The following is a 22151-nucleotide window of genomic DNA, read 5'->3' on the forward strand; positions in this document are numbered from 1 at the left end:
CAGATTTTTATTTTGACCGACCATTCAAACTGGTTACCCTCCTGGGTTGAAGGATCCAGTTGATTCTACTTTTATCTGCCGGGGAAAATTCTCACTAAGTGAAAATTGTTATGATTTCTCTAACCTTGACCCCTGGAGATTAGATGGTCAAAGGATCTGCAGCATATGACTATTGGCATCCCTGGTAAAGATGTCTATGAAAGCCTTAAGATTAACTTATCTGCAGTGTTTCTGCTGTTGTTGGGTTTTGATTCTCTTTTGCATTTAGAGTTAATTTAATTCTTAATGACAGATTCGACGCAATTCGACCCCATATTTATGGTGGAAATTTTACTTACCTTTTCAGTTTGAACATAGGATTTCATCTCTGCTCTCAAAACTTGTAATGGTTGTTGGACTACAAGCATCTGCTTTCTTTCAAATATTCTCCTGTTCTCCCTCAGATTTTCTCCTTGTGCGCAAACTTTCTCTCTGCACGGATTAAATCTGCGCTCGCAAACCTCACTGCATCGGTTGCAAAGCATTTTCTGCTCCCTTCCCGGATCAAGGAGTACCATTCGCCTAGCAACCGTTCCAGCCAATAGAAGGATAGTATTCCACTGGGTGCGCTTGATAATTTTGGGTGTGCTTGTGTGGGGCTATAAAAGGTAGCTGGATCTCTTTTTCCAGCAATGTGTAGAAATCAATTTCAGCAAAACTGATCACATATCTGTGTTCTGTATACTCAGTATCTACTTAACCCATCTTAAACACTTGATCCTCGTTTTACATGCTTCATATTCATTATGAGAATCAACCTCATCCCGAAAATTGATCAAACTCTTTTTTTAAATTCATTGAATACATTTGCTTGGGAAGTTTCAGATGCAGTAAGATATTTATTACAGTTTGATTTAGCCTGTCCAGCTTTTTAAATATTTTTTTATACTAAACTATCCCAATGAGCAGCTGCTCCCAGCTACTGAGCACAGTTCATTCATTTTAAAAAGCTAGATCCTCTACGAAAGTTCTATTAACACAATCCAATTATTATGACCTGCTAAAATCTAAAAAGCACGCTTCATAAAGTATTGTCCTGTTTCCATTCGCTTGGTCCTAATAAAATTAAAGCTCCTAATCTAGAAGAGCTGGAACGAGTGGAGCCACGGCTTCAAACGAAAAGGACAAATGAGAAACATACCAGAGTGGGAACCCATCATCTTCTTGGAAACAACTGTGTATGAGCGGTCCACATGAACACACACGCATACACCCCTGCGCGCACACACAGAAACACTATAGTGATACAGATCTTTATTAAAAAGGCTATGGCTGAAAAGTAAAACATTCTAAAAATGCAGCAAGAGCTAAAGTGAATTAGGAGCAGGGAAATAAAAGCCCGGGCAGTGAATCAAATCAGGGGCCCATTCTAGCAGCACTTACCATGCATGAAATGAGCTGCTAATTAGCTTGTAATCAAACAGTGCAGCTCTTGTGAGCCTAATGGGAGCCCATTTGCAAGTGAGAGTGTTTTCCTCAGAGTACATTACCAAAACATCTCCTTCCTCTTTGAAAACATTTTCTCATGCAAGCAAAAATCTCTGCAGCTCTGAAGGTTGTTATGGACCAGGCTACAGAAATGTTAACAGCGACATGCATTTTTTTTTTACATTATCGATGCTGCAGCTCACCAAACGGGATGCAGCCAGTCATATCTGTCTTTTTATACATTACATGCTGTGGGCAGAGCTTCTGTTGTTATATTAGATTTCTACTTGCCTTATTCTTTTTTATAAAATTGAGTTATTTGTGATCGATTTATCTTGTGCTCTCTCATGTGAGACAGTAGGGTCTAAGCTCTCTGATGTGTTAAAGACCAGCCTGAACATCAATAACCTGCTCATACATGGCTTCAGGAGAGACGTAAAAAGAAAAGTGGGTAAACTGCGTGTCCACACGCTGTGTGCAGTTTCTGATGTCTGATCAGCCCATTTGGCAGTCTAGATTAGCGTTTTATGCCATGTGTGTCTGTGGTTGTTTGCAGTCCAAAATCCTGTAGATCCAAGTTAATGATTTGTTGTTTCACCATTCATTCTGGGTAAATAACATAACTGTTGAAATGAAAGATGTAAAGATCTGGTTAAAGTCCAGTCCAGGATGATTTCTGTGAAATTGGATAAAAAGTCATGCAAAGGAGGACTCTCTGTCAACGCAATGCTGAATTGCATTCTGTGCTTTTTTCATACTCTTGCTGCAATTTTTTCCAAACCAAGTTCCTTTCCTTTTTTTAAGTATATCTATTGTGTTCTTGAAGATTCTTTTTCAAAAGTCTACAGTCATTAATAACTAGATAATCTGGATCAAAGTTACAATTTCTAACATTCTTCTCATTTCGTCTTCATTGGACTCAAGTTTTCTTGCCTAAAATATTAAAGGCACATCGTCCCTCCCCCCCTTATGGTTGACTTTAATTGGCCCAAATTTATTCTAACAGGAAGCCAGATCATAGACAAGGCATGTCTGTTGTGAAGACAGGAGTGTAGTTCCCGTGATGACACTTTTGTTGTTTGTATCTGCTAATTTTGCATACAGTGCCAAAGGTATATAAATCATCTGATCATCTAAATGTTTTGCGTTGTATCTTTGTCCTTATTAAAAAGAAACAGAGAGATGAGCATAAGAAAAATAAATAAATAAATAAACAAACCGTGAGTTGAGCAAGTTTTAAAAATGAAATGAAATGCTCTCTTTGTGGGGGGAGTCAGTGACTGTCTGCAAGACAACTGAGAAGTCAGCAGTCTTCCCCATGACTGTGTAAGGCCATAACATACAATTTATGTATTAAAATTATTTTTTATTGGTTTGAGGCTATATTCTAACTTTGTGAGAAGTGGAATGTTTGCATTTTTATGAGCATAGCCACAAGCATCAACATTTGCTAAGATAAAAGCTTTGAATGTCTCCCTGTTTAGTGAATTTACGTTTGTCTTTTTTAACTATATTGATGAAATAATTTGACTTTTTGATGAAATTCTAATTTAGTGAGATGTGTTTTTAATGTGAATAGTTGTGACAGACCTCATCTTATTCCGATGAACATTTTGCTCAGCAGCACTCACAAGGAAGGCAGTACATCCTTGAAAAAGACCCATGATTAATCACCATCATTGAAGATATTGATTCATGCCTTTATGACTACAATCAATGATCTGACTCAAGATTTTGTGTTATTAGTTTAACATGAGTGATATTTTTATATATTTGCTTTATTTTGTATGCAGATTCTTTCATTTTTACAGATATTTTTTGCTTTGCTGCTGGAATACTAATGAGTTCTGTTAAAAGTACAACCTGTAAGGTTCAGTTTTTTTCTCTGTGTTAATTTAGGTTTTTGTGTCATTTTCAGTTAATTGAGTCTCCATGTTGTCCTGTCCACCCCAATTGTCCCTTGTTTCTCCTGATTGTCTCCCTGTGTATTTAATCCCACCTGTGTTTCTTGTTCCTTGTCGTGTCTAATCTGTCTTGCCATCTAGCCCAGTCTAGTTGTCTTGTCTGCTGTTGTTGTCTTTTGGCTCTACCAGTTGCTACCAGTCGTAAGTTATTGACCTTCTGCTCGTTCTGTGCTGCCTGGACTTTGGACATTGTATCTGTGACTTCATCATTAAAATCATCATTCTCCTTCACACCAACCTGTGTCCTCTGCGTCTGCCTCACCATCTCTCTACCACACTTCATGACACAACCATTTTCAGTTTCTATCAAGGAACCTAATTAATTAATTAAACACAGAGCATTTTGTGGGACAACACACATTAAATCCTAAGTGTACTTGGACACATTTAAAACATGGACATTAGTGCATATTTCTCCTTACTAGTAACATTTTTGCATCACACAACATTTTCAGGATGATTCCATGACTCAGACTTTATGTTGTTTTTTTCATATCTGCAGACAGAATCTAACCTAATCTTTATAATCAATATTTAGATATCTTTTGGCCCTGTACACTTAAAATTCTTTGCTTGTGTGAGTAGCTTGGTTGTCAATGTGACATTTTATCAGCAGGCCTGACTCTGCCTGTGACTGTACATTCAGCGATAACAGCAAAGCGACTCCCGAAGGTGTTGGAGGTAGCTGATTGCAGGTGCCAATCTTAGAAAACACTTGAGTGATCCATCTGTCATCAGGGAATAGAAAAGCGAACACCGCATTTTGCATGTAAGTTTGTGTATTTATTTATATGCACTGCATGTTATGTGGTTTGGAACAGAAGTAAAAATATTGTCCAAATTATTTTCAGTCTCTAAACCTTGATCATCAATAATATCTTTTTCCAAGGTCCTACCACCACATGATTGCTACAAGTGAGATATCCCTGAGCTGCAAGCAATCTCATTTGACCTAATACCAACTTTTAAAAATCTCTGATTGCTTGAGGTTCCCTCTGTCTGAGAAAGACACCAGTAAAGAGAAACATATCGTATCAAAAATGGAGAATTTATTCCATTTTTTGAAGAAACCTTGAAGCAGAAATCTTTTTTCATAGGGGTAGAAAAATAGTCTTGTAGCATGTCCACATTGCTAGAATTACAGTTAACTTTTATTGTTACTCTTGACAAATTAATGTGGCAAGATGACACATCTTTGCAGTCTTTTGCTTCCACAAATCCCACCAAAATTTGGACAGTCTCCATGACAGGATCTGGTGATTGCTGCTTTGAGTACCAATTTCATCACGAGCTTATTATGCTTTAACTCACAACAGCTGGCTTCACGTAGATGTTTGTGAATATCTACGTGAAAAAAGAAACAAAAAGTCTACTAAAAGTGCCAACATTGCATTAAATTGTCATTATTTACAAAATCATGCAAAGTTGGCACTTTCTATGGAATTTTAATGCAACTTTTAAAGCAACTTTGCATTAAAAGTGTCATTATTTACCGAATGACACTTCATGACAACATTCATAGACATTCATAAAGACTCTTTCATGTTCATGACAGATGTTGTCATGTTTATGACAATCATGTCAGTCTTATGCACACCCATCAAAAAAAGTGTTAAATATGTAAGAGGGCATATACCTTTTCACAGCACTTTGTCTTTCATTTAGATCACCTTATACAAAAGTTTAAGATGTTGTATGATGTGAAGCCCAGAGAAACCTCCTAGAAAGGGTAAACTTCCTCATCTAGCCTGGGTAATAGATGGTAAATTTTTCCTCTCCAGACTGTTTATATTAATAAAACACCTATGACTTAACATAGTTTCTGTAAAAGCAGTGCAGATATGCCTAGAGGAGGCCTGGATGAAAGTCCACTCAAGGGGACCTGGAGAAACTCAGCTGAAAACTAGAACAGGGCTTCAGGGCATTCGACTACAGCTTCATGGGTAAAAAAAAAAAAAAGCAACTTTTTGAACCGAACATCAAACGACCTCCTCACAGAAAAGGTTGGTGATGTTTAACATCAGACTCAACTCAACAGATAAATAATTACTTTATAATCTGTGAGCTATAGTGTGTGGATTAAACAGTGAATGTAGTTGTAGGTGAATCACTTCAAGCAAAATTGATGAAGTTTCACATCCTGCAGTGTCACAAAAAAACTTTAGGAAGTAATTTTTAAACATGTATTGCTTGATTAAAATGGAGCTCAACAATCACCAAGGACAGGAGAAACCCACTCAGCAATGAAAGAGAGTGATGGTGTGCCCTCAGCTTTGTCACGGCCAACTCTGTATCCCAGCCTCAACCCTCGGAAATTGTTTGGTCAAATGGGTCAAACCATTTATGAGCAGCTGTTGTGTGATTGGCTTCAATTTATATGGGAAAAAACAATTTACCCTGAAAACTGTCAGACAGTATGAAGGCAATTTGCAGAATCGTGATGAAAGCAACGTGAACTTTTTAAAGAATCGTTGACCTTTTTTGCTGCAACACTGGGCTTTATGATACTTGGACTTATTCCTATATAATTTATTTTCTTAAAGGGTTGTATCTAGATACAGGAATCATTTTTTTTTTACACATTTCTTCCTTTAGGTAATATTTATTACATTTTCCTTATATGTCCCTGTAATGTAGCTGCACAGCACAAATAATATGTTATTGTTTGCTCTGTTGCACCTTGTGGATGCTATCATTTCATCATTATGAATTTCTCCTCTCCATCTCTGTTGCTTATCTTTCATATGTATTCAAAAGCTCATCCACTCATAAGAGGAAATCATTTGTCACTTCACTGAGGATATTGGAGGCTGAAATGAATCTCTGTATAGATGCATTTATTTTTCTTGATCCTCAACGACAACATAATTCACTCATGTTTACATTTTCATATGATTTATATCTTTTATTTTGCATTTTTATATTCAGCTATAGATTAATATTAGATAAATGTTGTATACAGTATGTACACAGGGACAAAGTGACGTTAATTTAATTGAAAATTTTCACAATTTTTTGTGTGTAATTTTCTTTCAGCTCTATAATACATCAAACCAGTGCCTTTCAGTTATCTCAAAGTTTTTCTTTGGTGTAGCTTATAGTCAAAATGACAAGAAAGCTTATAGTTATTACTTTTACTGTTCTTATCAGTCAGACTACGTTTTGTACTGACTGGATTTCAAATGAGCTGTGCCTATATGTGGTGTCCTCTGGCTCTAGGCTGCATCCGTTAGCCGACCGTGACTCCTTCCGAGATGAACCGATGGAAAAGTGGAAGCAGGAGGCATAAAAGAAGGCCAGCAGGAGAAGGAAGCAGACAACACAGAAAATGACAATAATCACAATGGTCTGTATTTCCATGTGGTGCCTTTCCTCAGGGAGGAGTGTGGTTGGGGTCATGAGGCTCAACGCTGTTGGGGTAGCATTGAAACTGGGAAACCACGACTTCACAGATGACATGATGAGAAGGGGTGCTTCCTTTGTAGGCTCGGCAGGCTTACTGTAGATGATACCTTAAGGAGGAAAACACACATAATTCAGTTTACCACATGTGCAGAATCAAGGCTCGATTACATGAAGTCACTTTCAAACAGGCACATTAGAAAGTAACTCAGTGGAGTGTGGACTGTAGCAACTACCAGGTTCTTTAATATCCAGACACCAACCAGTCTCACTGTCTGTCCAAAACCCAGTCAATCACATTGATTATCAATAAGGTTAATTCAGCTGAAGATTAATTATTGACCTCTTAAGGAAGTTAAAAAACTGCATTCACAAAGGAGGAAAAGAAGATTATTTATTGGGAAAAAGGCATTTAATTCACTATTGTACCAAACTTAATTATGGACAGTGTTAATCAAACAGAAACCCAATGATTATCATTCTTTATGTAGTGCTTTAGTCCAGCGCAGCTGCATATCGTTTTTGTACAAACAAAATAACGCAGTCTGAAACGTAAGAAAAACTTTCAATATTTTCAGAGACAAACATCGAGAAAGATTGGATGAATTAAGAGTCTCTTTTATCTACTTTAAATAATAAAATCTGGTCTTTTAAATAAAGTGGACAGAGCAGCGAAGAGTCTGGTTGCTACAGAAGGGTATTGGTTTAATTTGGAATAATAAAGGCCACTTTGAACACCAAATTATGAACAATGATATAGCCCTGCACACAGTCTTTAGATGGTTGTACAGAATTGGAGTTACTTTATGTATGAAGAAATGACTCAACACTTTTGAGCTGACACTTTTCTAACTTCTGGTTAAAGCTAGCTGAGCTTTATTGCTATATTGCTTAGCTGGTAGCTAAGTGGACAGTAATTTCTTTCGCCACTTGTGTAGCTTTTGCTCAGTTGCTCGATCCTTCACACACCAGAGAAAAGGTGTGTGAAGAGTAAAGGTATTTGCTTGAATATTCAAGCAAATATTCAAGCATATTTGCTTGAATATGCAGCTTCAAGCAAAACAACATTAACATTAAATTTGGTATTAAGTGAAGCATGTTAAAGTGCTGATAATCTGCATAAAGTAATTTTATACCCACTTAGCTCTTTGACATATTTTACTAAGTTACGCTTAACACGTGACACTATTCATTTTAGAACATTTTCTATTCATTGCATAAAACACTGCACTGACTTTGTCTCTTGGGCTTACCTGTTGCGTTCAGAAGCCGTACTGCCGTACTCAATCTTTCCGTTACAGGATTGGAGGTTTTCTTTTGGTGAGCACAGGTCGGGAAGTATCATAAATGAAGGAAAAAACAAGAGGGAGGGCTGGAGAGCAATGGAGAGATGAGAGGTGGCTGGAGGACCATGAATAATAGGGAGGGCTGCCATGGCAACGCAGACTTAGGGGCCGCCTGTATTACAGTGACATCACATCCCTTCAACATGCTGTTTTTCGTGATATATATATAACTTTTAACAAAAGAAAGAAGAGTATACTGTAGTTAAAGCACAAACAAAGTGGAAGCTAAAACAATGTGGCCTTCAGTGAAGCCTATAATTTATTGACACTGTCAGGAATTAAAGCTTTGCCTAACCAGAAGGTCCAGGATAAGAGCAAACAGATTCCTTGGTGGCTAAGAGATTATTCAGACCCTTTGGTGCAGCCACCTGTTAGTTTAAAAAAAATTCTCAATGCACATTGCAAAATACCAGCTTACCTCCCCTCCCCCAGTGCCTTCGCTGTCTGCCTCCTTCAAACTACCATAATGATCCATTTTTCACAACTTGTAATTGGTGCGGAACCCCCCGGTGAAGTACCAGGGGGTGCTCAAAGGCAACTGAGGACTGAAAATGTTCAGTCTTGCCTCAGATTAAAATCTGCAAGAAGAAAATCATTAAATTCGTGAACATCTATTGAGAAACCTAAAGCTCTACATCAAAAGATTCAAGCAATAACAACAACAAAAAATTATAGAAGTATTCATTAGCACAATTTAATGTGTAAAAGCACAGAATGGACCCCACTAGCTGTTAATTTCAGAGTGGTTTCAGGTGGTTAATTGCAGCTTTACACAATAGAAACAAAGGATCCATTACATCCAAATGCAGTTAGGAAGAACCAAAAAAGGGAGCATGAATGAAGGATTTAGCACACACCAAGGTCAGTCAAACAAAACACAACATGAGGAATAATCACAGGAGTGTGTTGGCCCTAATGCCTGGAGGGTCTCTGACAGCTATCCTCCCAGAAGAGACAGCTGACAAAGACAGAGCTCTGAAAAAAAAAAAATCAATGGTCTGACCCCATCTTACAAAGAACGTAAAAACAGGTTTTCTCCCTCCCAGTTGCTCAGATTTTGTTCGAGGATTTGCATTTACGCTTGAGGAACAAACGGCATTCACAGCTAGAAGTGAGAGGTGTCATGTGGCAAACTCTCGGTGAAAACAGATGATGACAGACAGAAATGGTGCTGCGACATAATAGTTTCAAAATTAACATATAAAACGTTTCATGGAAAAGAGCCTATGCCGAAATTACCCAGTCTCGCTCTGTGTGTAATTTCCTGCACTGTTTGCTCTGCTATGCCATTAAGATTTGATATCTTGTTTGCTATGCCATGTAAGTGTGTAATTTTAAACTGTCTTTTCTGCAAGTCTTGTTGCTCAGATTGTCTCCATCTCACAGCAAAATGTTAGCACTTGTCAGATTAGCTTGTAATTGTCTCACAATGAAGTATGTACATTGACATCAATGCAGTTTCTGTCCATCAGTGACAGTGTTGTTTTTTAACTGGGATTGTACCTCCTGTCTCCGTATTGTGCTATGTGAAATGTAAAGACACTTTGATTATATAGGGACAGATTTTATCTGAAAACAAGTAACAACACAACAGAAATGATTAATTTTATTGTCAAAATGTGCACATTACACACATCCACACAAAAACTGCTACTGCAATGCTACACACTTTCCTTGGTAATTGCAGCATTAAGGAACGCAGACAGATTCAACAGAATCTTTTGGGATAAAGCCAAAATGTTTCATTTCAAAACAATGTTAATTCTTAAAATACTGATACTAATGAGAACTAGGTACTTCTTTATATTGACTACCTTTGTAAAACATTCATAACAATAAAAATTCATAAAAACAGAGTTATTCCAATCTATGAAGTCAGCCGAATGCATCATAATTAAATGAAGTGAAAGATATAAATCACATTCTGTGATGCTGATGCTCTGATTCATACTGGTCAGTGTTATTTTGGGATTGGTCTTCACTTCTTCTTGTTCACAATGTTGTTGCAAATCCAGTTCATGCCGTCCTGTTGGTAAAATTAAGACAGTAATTGTGTGTGCAAATTATTTTTATGCAAGTGTCTAAACAGAGTTGTCCTGATTTTTCAGTAGATACTTATTCTAAAATTATTCGCAAAAGTAGTCATACCAGTAAAACTTTCATACATTTTGCAACATCTCAACCGCAAACTTTGATATATCTTGCATGGATATTATATAACTGCCCAATAGAAAGTAGTTCAAAATTGGGATGTAGAAGGAAAATAAAACATTTTTCTAAACAAAATTGTTTTACAAAAAGATATATGAAAACTGTGGCATATATTTGATTTCATTCTTGTTTTAGTCAATACTTTGCAGAACCATCTATTGCTGCGATCAGCTAAACATCTTTTTAGGAATGTGTTAACCAGCTTTTCACATCTACAGATATATATATTTTTGCTCATTATGCTTTGCAAATTAAGATTTGCTGTCAGATGTGACAGAAAGCTGCTGTCAACATAGAGGTTCGTGTCTAATCACAAACTTCTAATATTACTGAAGTCTAAAGTTTGATGTAATGGGTATGCTTTAATCCTAACAGTTTAAAATTGCTGTTACTAGAAGGGAAAGCTTCATCTCATTTTCCAGTATCAGGGTTTTTTCTAGAGTTGCCCTGTTATCCTCTAAAAATCTCTGCAGAAGTATCCCCGCATTATGATGCACCCTCCTCCGTGTTCCACGTCAAAAAGTTCTGCTTTGGTCTCATCTGAGCACAACACTTTATTCTTCTATACTGTACATGACTTACAGTCAATTGAGTGTTCTTGCCACTCTTCCCTAAATGTTTCTCTAATTAATGTCCTTCCTGCCCAGTCTGTGGGTTTAGGTGATATTTCATGAGTTTGTGCTTTCGCAGATATTCCTCACTTTTTCACATGATAAGTTGAAAAGAACTCAGTAGTATGTTCAGTGCTATTGATATTGATTTGTAACCTAACCCTGATTTGAATTTGTGAGCAATCATGAAAACTATGTACTATTTTAATTCCACTTCACAAATATTCACTTCTTTATGTTTTGGACTTTATGTCCCATAAAATCCTGATGAGATAAGAGACGTTTGTGGTTGTAATGTGATCAAAATAACTAAATAAGCAACTGTTCATCCTTACCTGAACTCCCTCCCCAGAAACAGCCGAGCATGCCTGAATTTGCCACTCGCGGTCCCGGTATGTGTGCAGGTTGAGCCCCTCAGCAATCTCACTAGCTGGTGACGCTGTCTCCAGATCTTGCTTATTAGCGAAGACGAGCACTGGAACGCCCTTTAAATTTTCTTCATCGATCAGCTCAGACAGCTCCTGCACAAACAGCTTTTGTGAGTCATGCAGACTGTCTAAATAAAATGTATGAGGTAGAATACTTAAAGTATATCACCAATCCCAAAGTGGTAAATTAAACACAGATAACGATCTTCAGTTCCTTGGTTAGGGATGAGAGCTATGCTAGCTTTCATCCTGGTAAATAATTGCCAGAACAAATATATAGTTTTCAATGATGGATTAGTCAGGATTTGTATTATAAGACAGCAAACAAAACAAGGTATGCATGAAAATGACAAGTTAATTTTATATAATCAGACATGACATAGTATTGTAGTCAGAGAATGACTGAAATATTGCTTTCTGAAATCGTTCTGTCATTGTAAGTTTTAAGAGTTCAAAACAACCCAAAAGATTCTTTCAAGTCAGTGTAATTACGATAGCAGCATCTTCCACCTTTCGCCATTCAGTGTAGTAGCAACTTCTCACAATGAACAATTTTGCTGCAGTTTTCTAACAGTAAACCTTAGATTTTTTATTTTTATTTTAATTCCTTATCATCCTTATACATGTATTATTGTTGTGTTGATATTCTTTCCTGTATTTCAGGTTTCTCAAGATTTCAATTAAAAAGTGGGCAACTCACTAAGCAAACTGAAATGATTATCTTACTCGGGTTTTGCAGAAACTGCTTGAAGATCAACAAGGAATTTTAAATACACATAAAAAGTCAAACATGATATCTTAAAACACCGTGATGCTTCTTTTTTGAGGGGTGGGAATCAAAATGAATTTCCAAGCTCACCAATCCCGTCTCCTCAAACCTCTTCTTGTCTGCGCTGTCAATAACATAAATCTACAAAAAGAAAACATAAAAAGTTATCTTTTCTCTTAATAGTATCACCATGAATTTTATTGTCAAAAATATGCAGTCTCTAAGAAACTAGAATGTGTTATATGCGGCATTCATTGTTGAAATATTTCAATCTGCAACTGCTGGTGGATTTCCCTTTCATGCTAAATATCTACAAAACTGCCAGCTTTTACCATAATATCATAATATCACACAGGAACAAAGCACACACTCTTTTTCATTTGGACATCATGATCCTTTGTAAGTAATTATGTACAAACTGTTTGGTGTTGGAAACATAAGAATGGGTTGAGTTAAATCAACATTGCTCACCAAGAGGTCTGTGTTTTCCAGATACTTCTTCCAAAACGGTCTGATCTTCCTCTGTCCTCCAATGTCCCAAACATTGAGTTTCATGCCATGAGAGGCCACGCTCTTTATGTTGAAGCCCTGGAAGAAACCACAGGGAGCAATCTGTCACAACCTATAACTCAAAATATATGCAAAGCGGAGCGGAAGCCTCCTAAAATACATCACAAATAAAGTATTCTTTGCTTTGTCGTTCTTAGCTGCAAACATGTTATGCATCGGTGAGAGAGTGACGTGTGCTTTAGAAAGACACAGCCAGCGTGTTAATCCGCAGCTGATTTTCATAACATCTCGCCCGAGTTTCACTTGGCAAAGTTGTATAACAACGTTATCCCGAGGGGCAGCCGAGGAGAAAATCTGAGGATAAGACCAGAAGGATCAAACCAGGAGTATGGGCTGATGTGTCAAGTCTGATTTACTTCTACGGCCACTGTCTCCACATCTTACTGGATGACATCCTCCCTGCCTGAAGAGCTGTCACACTGGTCGAAGACCTGGCAGTACATCAAATATTTTCTTGGAAGAGTCAGATAAGGGCATCAGATAATGACATTAGAGATTAGATAATTGCATCAGAGCGAGACGATAGGAAAAAAAAAAAGAGAACTCTGCTTTGGTCTTGTATATCTTGCAAGAAAGCGTGCTGGGGAGATACAAATCAGAACATGGTTTATGTTCTTATGAAAGGTTATTTAAAGGATGGGAAGATGACATCCATGTCATACTTTTGCTACATACACAAAAAAGTCTGACTATTTTAAGAAAGCAGGCCATGCAGTCTGCATGTTATTAGCTCAGAATCATTTCCTCGTACCTGCGTTGGTGTGATGGTGTTCACGTCTTCTGAGGCAAGGCTTTTCAACAGTGTTGTCTTGCCTGCGTTGTCCAAACCCAGCAGCACTATCCTGACCTCCTGCTCTGTGGATCCTTTCAGTTTCTCTATGACAGAGAGTAAGCCCTGCAAGGTGGTGAGTGTCAGGGGCAGGAGGTCAAACAGAAAAAATATGACAAGGAGTGAACTGTGTTTACACCTGAAACACAACAACGCATCTTTTTTCTGCTTGTAATGGGAGTCAAGGAGCAGAAACTGCTTGAACAGCTAATGAGAAAACAAACATGACTTCTATCAGTAAACTGATAAACCCTCTCTGACCTCTCTCTGATTTGTGGTTAAAGCTTTTCTTCCATCTCATGTTCATGGTTTCGTTGTGACTACCACTCTCCCCAACTCCCATTCTGAGAAAAATTAATCTGATGCTACATTTAGAAAAGTGCTGGCGTCAGACGCTCCATTCATATAATAGAACCTTGTTTAATGTGATCAGTCTGAAAGGTTGCACAACAGTTTATGTGGTGTAGCAGGACCACCACATTGCTGAAAATTTGCACCAAGAATTCAACATTTGATTGTAAGTGATGCGTATAATGACTCTTGTGGGATTTACTCCACACAAAAGAGACAAATGTAACGGTATAATTGGTGTTGAACTGACACAACCTGAGAAATTTGGATAATCCATTCTGACTGAGAATAACAGAGTGAGAAAAAATTTAATATCCTGAATGATTCATCTTCTACGAGTTATAACCAACCTAAAGAAGCAAATACATATAAGCTCACATTTGACTTTCTATGTCCTGCTCTGGCAGACCAGATCACCTACCTTCTGAGCTTCTCCCATGTTGGTGTGTGTCCTGTGGCCTGGCTAACAGGCTGCAGCTACATTCTCCAGTGACACTCACACAGGTGTGTAAGCAATCCAGATCACGCAGAGTATCTATCCAGATAATTAACCTGCAAATACTGCTTTTTTTACCCTCTCCCCTTCTCTGAAAACTTGTCTAGGTTAAGTGTTATGTGTTTAAGTGATAATGTCTACCTGGGCGTCAACAGCTCCTTAGTGCCACTGTGAGCAGGAAGAGGGGGAGGGTGGATGGGGACTAGGATTAGGAGGCCAGAATTAGCCCTAGCCGTCCAAGCAAAGGCCGCTCCATCGTCCTCCCTTCCCCCCGCACCTTGGTCCATCCCTCCCTCTCCACTTTGCAGTGGCTTTACCTGGATTATCCGTTTGCCACCTGCTGTAGGAGGCAGCTAAATGAACAGATCTTCCCAACCCATTCACATACACAGATTAGGAAAAAAAATATCACCCATATGACTGCTGTTAATGCAAGACACTCTGTGGTCTTAGTGCGGACAAGGTTAACATGTAAATATTGAAGGGTTAAATCGGAGCGTTGAACCAGGAGACTGTTTTTGCTGTCATTAGTCTGATTCCTCATATGGTTGCCTTTTAGAGGGGGACTGGATGGATTTATTGTTCAATATATCCATTACAGGCTAGCCACTGTTAAGCTGCTCTGTGTAGAGTGTGCTTCTGTGAATAGAGCATCCAGGAGGATTAGTGGGAATCTCTATCCTGTATTTGGATTAAAACATTTCTAGACTCGTTTTCCTCAACCAAACAGGGCAATGTGGAAGCAGCGTTACATCATGAAAAATATTCATACAGTGGGGGAAAATAAGTATTTAACACATCACTTTTTATGTGTTTCAAATGGGCCCACAGAAGTATGATAAAAAAAAACATGTAACCCGCAGAGATCAAAATATATATTGGAACAGTGGAATGATGTTAGAAATATTGAACTATCCTAGTTAAACACAATTATTATCCATCATTTTTACTTTTTTAGCAATGATGGTTTCAAGATGTAAACTGTACTAAAAAAAGAGACTAGTTGGGATGTATTAGTCAGGATTTATTTTGTCCATTTTTTCCACACAAGCTGTACTCAAATCTTGAACATTTTGCGGACAACTTGCCAATACGCTGTTTCCTTTGCAGAGTATTTGGGATTATTGTCTTCATCACTTTGTATATGGCAACGAATTTTTGTCATAAATGTTTGATTACGTTTCTCCAGTTGTCCTCCCTTCAGTTAGAAGTCTGACAGTACCATTTACTGAAAAATAAATAACCCCACAACATGATGCTTTCACCTCCAAACATCACTGATGGTATAACATTTTTGATGTGTTATTTTTTCTGTAGTTTACTGGTTTGTCCAAATCTTCTACTGATAACTTTAAACAAGATTTAAACAAGATACATTTTCTTCAGCAGTGGATTTTTGCAGTTAGTCTACATCCACATCACTGTGGTTGAGTGAACTAATTGTATGCTTTGAGAAAAAAACACAACAACTTTGAAAACATTATTGTGATTCTCTTGTCTGAAGAGAAACGTTGCAAGATCAACTGGTTGGGGCCAGGTTATGGTGAAAAGATATTCCCACTTCTAGATTATGACCATGGCAGTACTGACTGAAACTATCAGAAGTTCAGAAGTGTGTCTAACAAAAGACATCAGAATGTTTTGCAACTATGACATTGTGAAGGTATTGAGAGCCTGTTATTACTCTCAGTGACATGGTTCCCTGTGGGGCATACCATGATATTGAGACACCTTTTTATGGACTAAACCAGTTGATATTACGTTACACAGATCAAAATTAATTTTTGACAGATTTCAGTTAGATTTTTAGCTTTTTGTTTATATTTGCAACTCTTGCATTTAATATTTGAACTCTATGCTATTTTAATTCACATTAACATTGTAAACCAAATTTTAGTTCATTACTGGGATTTTTGCAAACATTTAGTGGGAATGTTGACAGTAACCTCTTCAGAAATATATAATCTGAGAAAAAAAACCTAAAAAAAAAACAAAAAACTGATGTGTTCTTCAACTTTGAATTTCTTAGCCGCCAACAGTGACACAAACTGAAACATTAGACTTTTTATTTACATAAGGAAATAGTAGAAGTACATTATGACAGGAAGCTTAGAATCCATCACAGTTATGCGCAATAGGCCATTTTCTTCAGTATCCTCGGGGAAATGGGATTGGACCAGCATTCTGTGCATCTTGTGCCCTCTGCTCTGCCCTCTGCTTCATCCTTTCCTTGTGTTGAGCTGCCAATAGGCATAGGGTAACACTGATTAATAAGCACTGAGTAAGTTCATAATATGTAGATTCAAGATCTGCAAACATCATTATAATAGCCATCTCTTCTAAATAAATACAAACACTCACAAAGGGAGGAAACAGCAAAGCTAAGTGAGACCAAAACTAAAGGAATTAATCAGCCAGACCTTCAAAAGCATCAGACTGTCACATCATATCTAGTTTGTTTGGTCTTGTTCCAGTTTAATGTTTAAAACATGTGCAAATCTGATTGAAACCCTTATCTTGCAATGAAGCTCTAGGCGAAAAGACAAATGAGTGTTAACTTCAAAATGTCATAAATCTTCTCACGCTGCTTTTGATAAAAACATGTTTGCTCACCAACTGATAATGATGAAAAATAACACAGATGAAACACTGTGCATCGAGAAATAACGTTTACAGGGAATGTTTTAAGGAGTCTGAGGTATGGCTTAAAATAACTATCAGGTATTTTATTTAAATGCAATCAAAATGTAATATAAAGGCAACATTAACAGTAAAATAAATAATCTGAAGCATAAAAAGAAAATCTTTGGTCAAATGTTCCAGGTCATGAAAAAAAAAACATCAACTTTGCTTGTTTACCTTAGCTTTCCAAAGCAGCATCGGTATTATTTTAAATTGGTGGAATATGGCTATATCTCTATTTTTGGGCGTGATGTCAGCCATTTTGAACATTTAACAATTATAAAATAATGTTGAGGTGAGCAAAGAAAATAAGACAGAATAAAATAGGTGTGAGGCAGTGGGATAATCCATTTGCTTATTTCTTAATGATGTCATAATCTAGCTACATTTTTTCAACACATCAGACAAAATATGACAAATAAACTAGAGCTAGTTTGTGATTTTTACGATGTGTGTATTTAACCTGGATGAACTACGTTAAGAACTAGTTCTTGCTAACGATGAACCGGGTCAACACTGGATCATAATAGAAACTCTTGCCACTCCTGTAGTGGTCAGTCTGAACAACTCTCAGCTGTGGTTTTCTATTCTAAAACTATATTTGAAATTCTGTTATGGACCAGAATGAATTGTAAAAAAAAAAGAGGAACATGTTGTAGATCAGTTTAAAAGGTCTGTGTAGCAATAACAGCATCATCAGTAACATTATTCATGTCTGTTTTTAAAAGCATTATTCATTATTTAACCACTGATGTTGCTAATTGGTTAACATCTAAATTTGTATCAATTTTTGTGCAATATTCAAAGTCCACCTAATTTAGTCTCTGCTGGCCAGCACAATAAATTTATTTTAGATAAAGTTTTAAATAATTTCAGAGTGTACGGGGTTGTTTTCAGATTTGCATGGCTGTAGTCATATGAATCCACACTGCTCTGTAAATCCAAGACACACCATTCATGGGAAATTTATTAAAACATCTTTGTTAGCAAGCCTCTGGGAATTTTACTATGTTTGCATGGAGGGAGTGTAGGTGTTTACCCATGTTTTAGTCTTTGTGCAGTTATGCTAAGCAACTGCTGACTACAGCCATGTTTCTTTAAATAAGACTACAGCTCCTTCAGTCAGTCTAACATTTTAAAAAGAAAAAAGAGATTTAAATACTTAAACAATCCAAATAAAGCTCTTACCCTTGTCCATTTCCAGCTTAATCTTCATAGCCACCCCCATTACTAAGACAAGAGCCAAAGCTGAAACCCCACAGACAATTATGATCAAGATTGAGTCGCCTGAATGACAGCACATGGAGAGTCACAGGGAACAAAAACAAGAAAAATATCAAAAGTTAAAACTTTGACCTTGTTTTTCTAAAAAATAAATAAAATTGAGAGCCATTGTGGAATCATGACATTTACTTACTTTGTACTTTGAAATCAAATTCATCGGATTCACAGTTGCCACATGAGGTCTTCACACAGCATTTGTATTTGCCAGTTTTGCTTGAAAGGACTCTTTTCAAAAGATTCGTTTTGTTAATGCCATCAATATGTTTGTTGTCCTGGAACCATTCATAGCTCAGGTTCAGAGCAGGGATGTTGTGGGTGCAATCTAGAGTTACGTCATCACCCTCTTTTATGGAGGTTAAAGAACTATTGACCTTTGCACAGAAGGCTGTTGGGAAGAAACAGAGTTTAGTAGTGATAGTCTTGGAGGATCTGAAAAGTTTATAACTTGCAGTGATCTGTAAGAGATATTATACTGTTTGGCTTACTTCTGGATGTTACTGATATTCCTTCTGATTAGCAGTTTATAGTAAGATCTAGAAAGTTACTAGATCGTATTCAGCTCATTCTTTGTCTATGTGGTCAATATTTATAAGGAATATCAACAGTTACACATTTTTAGTTAATATTTTGAGCCTCCTGTGTTTAGCACGTTTGTGCTGACCTCTGACTTTACTGAACTTGTGACGTTAAAACTACAGCATTTCTAATCATATGTAAAATTTCCAGCTCTTATCTTAAAATAAACAAATAAGAAAGAGTGGATATACCATTAGAACACTCAGCGATGTTAAATTTCTCCTCACAGCAATCTACAGAGAAATAACAAATGAAAAACACTCATTTAGAACACTTCTGTCACATTTTGATGAAATCATGGCCATAAGTAACTTTTATTTTTACCTTTTGTGATATTACATTGCCCAGCAAGAGAGGAAGAGAAGACACAAACTACAAAAAAATAGAATACAAAGGAGATTAAGCAGAATCAAATAGAAATACTTGGTACCCAGACTGCCAACATAGTGAATAACCAAATATTATAAGTTTTTACCCAGAAAAAGTCCAAACAAAAGCTCTCTCCCTGTTCTGATCATTCTCTGTCAACCAAAAGTGATCAATTTAAGACTTAAGTGCAAAGAACATCTAATAAATGTTATACTTATGATACATTGACATAAACAATTAAATATTGCCCAAGATTACATTATTATAAGGCTTAAATGTCTTGATTTTACCTGCTTTTTCGCTCAAGGCACAGACCCATGCATTGACCGGCTCTGCTTTGCTTAGCCTAAAGGTCTCTGCAATAGAAAAAGCTTGGAAGAACGTATTATAAACACAGATAGGGATGCAAATTATTTCGTCCCTGGAACTTGGCATCACAAACACTGCCACTGTTTATCTGTTTCGAAGGTGGAGATGACAGCCAGCCATCGCAGGATGGGTGCAGATTAATGCAAATTTGTTCAAATATTTCGCGTTTCATATGGTATATTTTTTTCACAAAAAAAAAAAATTGACAAATGTGAGGTCAAGTGAGACATGCACTCACAAAGGAGTACTTAAGCACAGCCAGTTATCAGAAGAAAAAAAAGTTTTTTATGCAAAAGCCTGTTCCCTTGAGCACATAGCATACAAAGAGACTCACATCAAGGATACTCCTACTTAGAAATAAAAGCATTGACAAAAGATAACTTAATTTTAAGTACACACATTCAATAAAGACATACTTGGTCTTCATAGTGAGATATCTATTCATAAAGTGGCCACTAGAGAGTGCTGTAGATTATCTTTTGTTTCCTTGTTACTTCTTTGAGTGGATGGGTTCTTTTAAGGAGCTCTTTTAAGAATGCACAATAGAGACAGAGACAGCTTCAAAAGAGTGGAAATGAAGCAAAAGTTCACTGGAATACAATTTAAGCACCAGATTGTTTTAAAGAAACAACACACAGAGAAGGTGACCACACAGAAACTAACAGACATTTCTTTGTGTGTTGCAATTTGCATGCGAGCCACATCGCCACACTTTGGTCCATCTGATGAAAATCATGTTGAATACATACTGCACTCTGCTGCCATTTCCTCTTTAGTTTTATGTGCTCTGACATTTTAAAATGAAAGCAAAAATCTACTCAAGTGACAACTCGTGTCAGACACCAGCACAATTCATGTCTTTTCACCAGCAAAAAGCCCACAATATAAGGAAGCACAGAAAAGAGGGAACATGTTTTTGCGAAAGTGTGAAGCTTTACTTCTGTTCTTTCTACATCTAAGCTGGTTAAAAAGAAACTTTTCTATGTCAGATTTTGTGATCATCTTCCATACTGCAACAGGGAACAATGAAGTGCTGAAATAATGAGTGGGGTTAAGGAATAACTACATCAAGAGCTGCTGTCAGTCTTTACGAAGTAAATTGAGACAGCACAGGCCTCAACAAGCTATGAAATAGCTTTCTGTTAATTACAATCATTTTAGCTGCTTATGAGGGACCTTTAATCCTGCTCATTTCACTCATTACAGTGATCTAAGTGCCCCATTTGGGAGTTAGTTCTGACACACTGCATAGGGAAAAGGTTAGCAGCCAGAACCTTTCTTACTACGCATGTTGTTTTTGGGTTTATTGTGTAAGCATTTCATTTTGTGTCACTGAGAATCTTTGAGAGTAATTGTGTTGTGTCCAGTTATATTTTGAAGTTTCATTCCAGTTCTTTCCTTAGTTGTTTTGGCAGATTTGCATGATCCCAAATGTGGGACCAAATGAGTCACATTCATTTTCCAGGTTTCAGATTATAAGAACAGATACTGCTGAAATTTAAGCATAATTGAACATGAGTTATCTTCTAGTGCCACATATTTACAGCATCGACTCTAATGTTGTAGAAAGAAAAATAAATAAACTGTTCTCTGAGTGCCAGACTAAATTGGCCGCCATTAATTAAGTGCCACCTGCGTGGTTTTGTTGCGCTCTTGAGAATAGGTGTTGGACGTTGTCATCTTTGTGGTTTCGTTAAACATTTTCCTCTTTCCTCTCTCACTAAACATGGTGGCTCTCAGTGGACTTTTTCACAAGTTTTCTCGCCTGGCAAAAAGCGATTCTCTGAAGCAACACAGGACGTACAAGAAATTGCGTATTTTAGTTTGTTGTAACAGAGAGGGGAGAAAGGTGAGTTAATTACAGGTATCCCCATATATATTGATCAAATTGCCTCAGCATTATTTGTAGTCATTATGAACTTTCCTTACATGCGTTTAACTTTATTAGAAGAACCCAGAAAACAGGTGAAATTTGACCACTTCAATGTTCTAGGGTCTCTTATTCTAAAACGAATTTGATATTTGGATAAAAATATACCTGGATAATTTAAAATACATATTTTCATTTTAACTGGGATCATTTGCTTGTATACAGTTGTTTGTATTTATGCATGTATGCAGACTTTTCGAAGTGAAATATTTCCCAAAAACACACAACAGCCTTGCGGGGAACTATAACTGTGACGTGCGTCAAAACTAAAACTCAGCTGCATGCATCTCAAAGTGCACAGCAGCTGAACTGCACTAAAAGCATAGTGAGTCTGCGTATGAGCCCACATCACAGAGTTTCTCAAGATGTAGGTTGAGAACAGTTTGATCATAGTAACCATACTTCCTCTTCTGCGGCTTGTTGCTATGGCGAGACTTCCCTTCCAGGCAGGAAGTGACAGGAAGACCCAAGTGATGTCTGAGTGTTTGTTGTGAAGA

General features: G+C 37.1%; 1 protein-coding gene and 1 long non-coding RNA gene across 2 annotated transcripts; both read right to left on the reverse strand.

Moving 5' to 3' along the window:
- Positions 1-6251: 6251 nt before the first annotated feature.
- Positions 6252-8280, reverse strand: LOC116714662 (uncharacterized). The gene is made up of 2 exons (XR_004338103.1): positions 8087-8280; positions 6252-6943 (listed from the first exon to the last, which is right to left on the reverse strand). It is a non-coding gene; the product is annotated as an uncharacterized LOC116714662 (long non-coding RNA).
- A 568-nt stretch (positions 8281-8848) lies between these two features.
- On the reverse strand, positions 8849-14623 carry arl3l1 (ADP ribosylation factor like GTPase 3, like 1). The gene is made up of 6 exons (XM_032554173.1): positions 14370-14623; positions 13520-13663; positions 12670-12786; positions 12289-12339; positions 11337-11522; positions 8849-10205 (listed from the first exon to the last, which is right to left on the reverse strand). Exons 1-6 carry the CDS (start codon positions 14385-14387, stop codon positions 10158-10160), a joined length of 564 nt encoding a protein of 187 aa, XP_032410064.1. The 5' UTR covers positions 14388-14623; the 3' UTR covers positions 8849-10157.
- Between the last annotated feature and the right edge of the window lie 7528 nt (positions 14624-22151).

The sequence above is a fragment of the Xiphophorus hellerii genome, chromosome 23 (genome assembly GCF_003331165.1).
Source record: "Xiphophorus hellerii strain 12219 chromosome 23, Xiphophorus_hellerii-4.1, whole genome shotgun sequence".
In the NCBI taxonomy this organism is placed as follows: domain Eukaryota; kingdom Metazoa; phylum Chordata; class Actinopteri; order Cyprinodontiformes; family Poeciliidae; genus Xiphophorus; species Xiphophorus hellerii.